The sequence below is a fragment of the Priapulus caudatus genome, unplaced genomic scaffold (genome assembly GCF_000485595.1).
Source record: "Priapulus caudatus unplaced genomic scaffold, Priapulus_caudatus-5.0.1 Scaffold2076, whole genome shotgun sequence".
Lineage (NCBI taxonomy): Eukaryota > Metazoa > Priapulida > Priapulimorpha > Priapulimorphida > Priapulidae > Priapulus > Priapulus caudatus.
Genome location: NW_014579137.1, coordinates 21,026 through 25,390, shown reverse-complemented (window position 1 = coordinate 25,390; position 4,365 = coordinate 21,026). Strand labels below are relative to the sequence as shown.

At 43.8% G+C, this 4,365-nt stretch overlaps 1 protein-coding gene across 1 annotated transcript; it reads right to left on the bottom strand.

Annotated features, from left to right (window-relative positions):
- Positions 1–440: 440 nt before the first annotated feature.
- LOC106818176 (cilia- and flagella-associated protein 47-like) lies at positions 441–3,718 on the bottom strand. Its single transcript, XM_014822902.1, has 6 exons — positions 3,668–3,718; positions 2,793–2,877; positions 2,319–2,502; positions 1,877–2,037; positions 1,331–1,490; positions 441–606 (listed from the first exon to the last, which is right to left on the bottom strand). Exons 1-6 carry the CDS (start codon positions 3,716–3,718, stop codon positions 441–443), a joined length of 807 nt encoding a protein of 268 aa, XP_014678388.1.
- Positions 3,719–4,365: the final 647 nt, after the last annotated feature.

Sequence of the window (4,365 nt, the reverse complement as noted above, 5' to 3'; positions counted from 1 at the left end):
CAAATGGCTCTGGTAAATTTTTGACAAGTCAGAAAAATATGTCTCTGGTGAAAAAAAAAGTATTTTTTACACTGGTTACTACATGACAAGAGCCATGCGCTGAGAAAGCAGATTCCATCATAAAAATCAACGACCGCTACACCTCACGAGGCATGTCGCTTCATTGTCTTCGCTGCTTCTTCAGCCACGAGGTCAAGCTGCTGGTCAAATCACGAGCAGGAGCCGTGTGGCATTTCTCGCTCCATCTCGTTGCCACGGAGACCAGCTTCGATGACGTCATAACGATGGAGGCTGCTGGACTCGCACGGACATCGACAGTCAGCTTCTGTTTGACCAGTCAGACGAGGTAGCGTATTTGTATCCATATATGATATCAGGAGTGTATAATAGGTATAATCCCTATTATACACTCATAGATATTATATATGGATACAAATGTGCTACCTCGTCTGACTGGTCAAACAGAAGCTGACTGTCGATGTCCGTGCGAGTCCAGCAGCCTCCATCGTTATGACGTCATCGAAGCTGGTCTCCGTGGCAACGAGATGGAGCGAGAAATGCCACACGGCTCCCGCTCGCGATTTTACCAGCAGCTTGACCTCGTGGCTGAAGAAGCAGCGAAGACAATGAAGCGACACGCCTCGTGAGGTGTAGCGGCCGTTGATTTTTATGATGGAATCTGCTTTCTCAGCGTATGGCTCTTGTCATGTAATGAACCAGTGTAAAAAATGCTTTTTTTTCACCAGAGCCATTTTTCTGACCTGTCAAAAATGTACCTGAGCCATTTTTTGAAGCTCCAGAGCCATTTTCATAGTTTCAAATTTGTGAAAACTACGTAATATGATGTACTCTTATTTTATTTGTGGGGATGGAGACATCAATATAAATTGTATGTATTATTAATTCCATGAGTGTGTCAAATTTTTTGTTAATACATGTACCTATAATTATATTTACATTACTACATAGCACTAAATTTGAACACGAATGCTTGGATAAGTGAGCTGTGGCGGTTACATTGATAGAAATGACGATAGAGTTAGAGTTTGGGTTAGGATTAGGGTCATGGTTAATGTTAGGGTTTAAGTTTGGATTAGTGTTATTGTTGGGATTATGGTTAGCACTGGGATTAGGACCAATTTTTGGATTAGGGTTAAAATCAGGATTAGGGTTACGGTTAGGCTTGGGGTTAGTATTAGAGTTATGGTTAGTCAAAATATTAGATAACCATAACCCCTAACTGATCTACCTGGCACAAAGGGAAGAACTTAATTGCAATCGATGTTCCAACGGTCAATTGTGAGTCTCGTTATTGTGAGGGTATCCATACCTGAAGATACGCGTGGGTGCAAACACGACACAGAGTGTTAGAACCACGCTAGTGCCCTCTTTATTCGTCGTCTCTGCCAGCAGCTTGACGGCTACCGCCTGCTGCAGGTCGTCACGCCCCCTGGTGGGCACGTCGAGCGAACATGTGAATCCTGAATCACCTGGCGAAAGCATGAGAGATTATAGTCGCGCAAAATGAAGGCACCACAGTCGCACGTTTACGTAGCACATTATACAAACGGAGAACGATCCGCGTACGGGACAATCACGTTAAAATAACCGATATATCTCAAAGCATGCTGTCTTACCTCATTTCACCTAACCAGATAATGGCAACCTTATTCAAGGGACTAATATAAGGGTGCAATAAAAGATGATATATATATAGGACGATAAGGGGATATATAAGGGCGATCAAGTTCATTCCTTATCTAAGTTTATCTACATTGACAACCATAGATTTTTATCGTTACGGTAAGTGATTACGGCACACAACGAATTGCTCGATAGCACGGCGCGACGTATTTCCCGCGTGCGCGCGACCGACCTGGCTCCACGCAGTCGAGCGTGACCTGTAGTGTCTGCTCGACGTGTGATTGGGCCTCGCACGTGACCCTGGATCGCGGGGTCGCGGGCATCGTCGCAGGAATGCTGCGGTGCGGCGTGCCTTCCACAGGGTAGATGAACCTCACCACATCGACACGCTCACTGCGGCAACGGAAATCACCACGGCGGCGTGCCTTCCACAGGGTAGATGAACCTCACCACATCGACACGCTCACTGCGGCAACAGAAATCACCACGCGATCGGTAAATCCTGAAGTAAGTTCGTCGGTTTCCACAATAATATTAGGAGTGTATACTATAGACGAATGTATAATAGTCTATGTTATACATTTCTGATAATATTCACACAAAATTATATTGAATAATGAAGTAGAAGCAGGTAGGACTGGGCAGGACAGTTGTAGATATGGTTTGCCACGCACCCATCTGTGTCATCCCATGGTTTTCCATCTAAGCGCGTGGCAATGACGGTACATGTGGATCGATGAAGCTTCATCGTTTGTGGTGTGAAGCTGATCGGTATGTGAAGCGTTGTGAAGGAGTCCACACGCAGATCGTGCCTTCTCTTCAACAGATTTCTAAACTGTGAAGCTTGTGAACTGCCCTCTACGCGATTAAAACAATAAAATAATTTTTTAAATTGAAAGGGTAAACATACTAAACCCTTTTACAATGATTTTGCAAAGAGATACACAGCGACGGCGGAACAACTCAACAATGACGACTAACTTATGAAGGTCACGGACACCACCACGAGTAAAAATGCATTTTCTACAAACTATACATTCAGCAACATACAGAGTCATCACTCCCACGTCTCTATCGCTATAATGCGTTATACCGTCCGCACACGGTGACGTCGACAGTTGCCATGACGGCAACATCTGCCGGATTACGGAACGGAATCATGACGGTTTCCGTGGTTCCGATCGCAGCTTCCAGTTTGACGATTGCTGGGGATCCCAGGTGGCAGTCCTGTTCCTGCCACAGTGTACACCATGCTTCCCAGCTAACGCAGCAAATAAAAAATATGTAAACTAACGCATACAAAACAATCACATCAGGGTTGTATCATTGTCAGTAAGACACATGTTGAAATAAGGACTTATAAGACCCTTTCTGGAGGCCAAAATAATACTTTTTTACGCGATTTCTGATAGATCAGATATTAAAGTACACTAATAATATTTATATACACAATTGCACAGAATTCAAACACAGAAAATGTTGAAAAATGGTCCTTTGGCAAAAATAAGGACTATTAAGTACTTTCTAAGATTTCACCAAAAATAAGTACTAATAAGGGCCCTTATTTTATTTTTGGCAAAATAAGTACTTATAAGACTTTGGAAGACCCGCTATGAACCCTGTCACATTATACGAGACTACAGTGTACAGATACTTTTTCGTATACATGTACATACGTATATATACATTTTTTTGTATCACACACCAGATGTATATATCACGTATGTATATTTCATCTTATATTCACTGCATCACATGATACATGCATTCTATGCATTGGTACGTGCAATCATGATTGCATTTCACAATACATGTAGGTCGACACGCATAGAATCGTGACGTACCGTTAACAAGTATCAAATCAACACAGAAGCAAAAAGAGTCGCTGTGTTATTAGTGGTTAGATGATGCTGATGACGCTCATGCATCACTGATGCAGACAACGAGGACCGGCGCGCTGGCGGCGCCCCTACCTCGGGGCAGGTCAGCGTGACCTCCCGGCCCTCGTGGCGCGACCCCCTACCTCGGGGCAGGTCAGCGTGACCTCAGCCTCATGCACGCCTCCCCCCAGCATCGTCGGCTTGAACACCAACGCCACGTCGATTGCGCTTCCCGCGGGCACCACCAGGGGCCCGGCATCGCACGAGAAGTTGTGGCGGTTGCTAGCGGCGACGGCAACGGTGAGGGTGCGGTCGGTCGGATTGCGCAGTGGTATGGACTGAGTACAGCATCTAAAAAACAATGGTACATCCATGTGACCTATCTCCTGCTGATCTTGATTCTGATAGTGATAATGTAATGATTTCACAAAACATTCTTAGAGATAACCTTGATTGTAATTGTCTATAGTAGCACCAGTTGTACTGCCACTACTACTACTAGTACTACTGCGTACTGGCTACTAGAACTATAGTGCCAGTACTACTGGTAGTGGTACAGTGTCGCTGTCGCATCTAAACGATTGAGATAGTTATAACGCACCTGAAATATAGAGAGCGGTAAAGGTATATATACTTTCTCTTCTATAGAAGGTATAAAAAAGGCTTCTTCTTTATATGCTCTTGATTTCGTATTTATTTGCCATAATTTTATTATTAAAACGGCCAGTTCTTGCAGCAAAATGCATAGATATACCTCCTTTGAGCTCGTCTATGTTGTAAAAATTCACTACACCTCATTTGTATTACTACATTCATAATATTTCTTCAGCAAATCTAAACG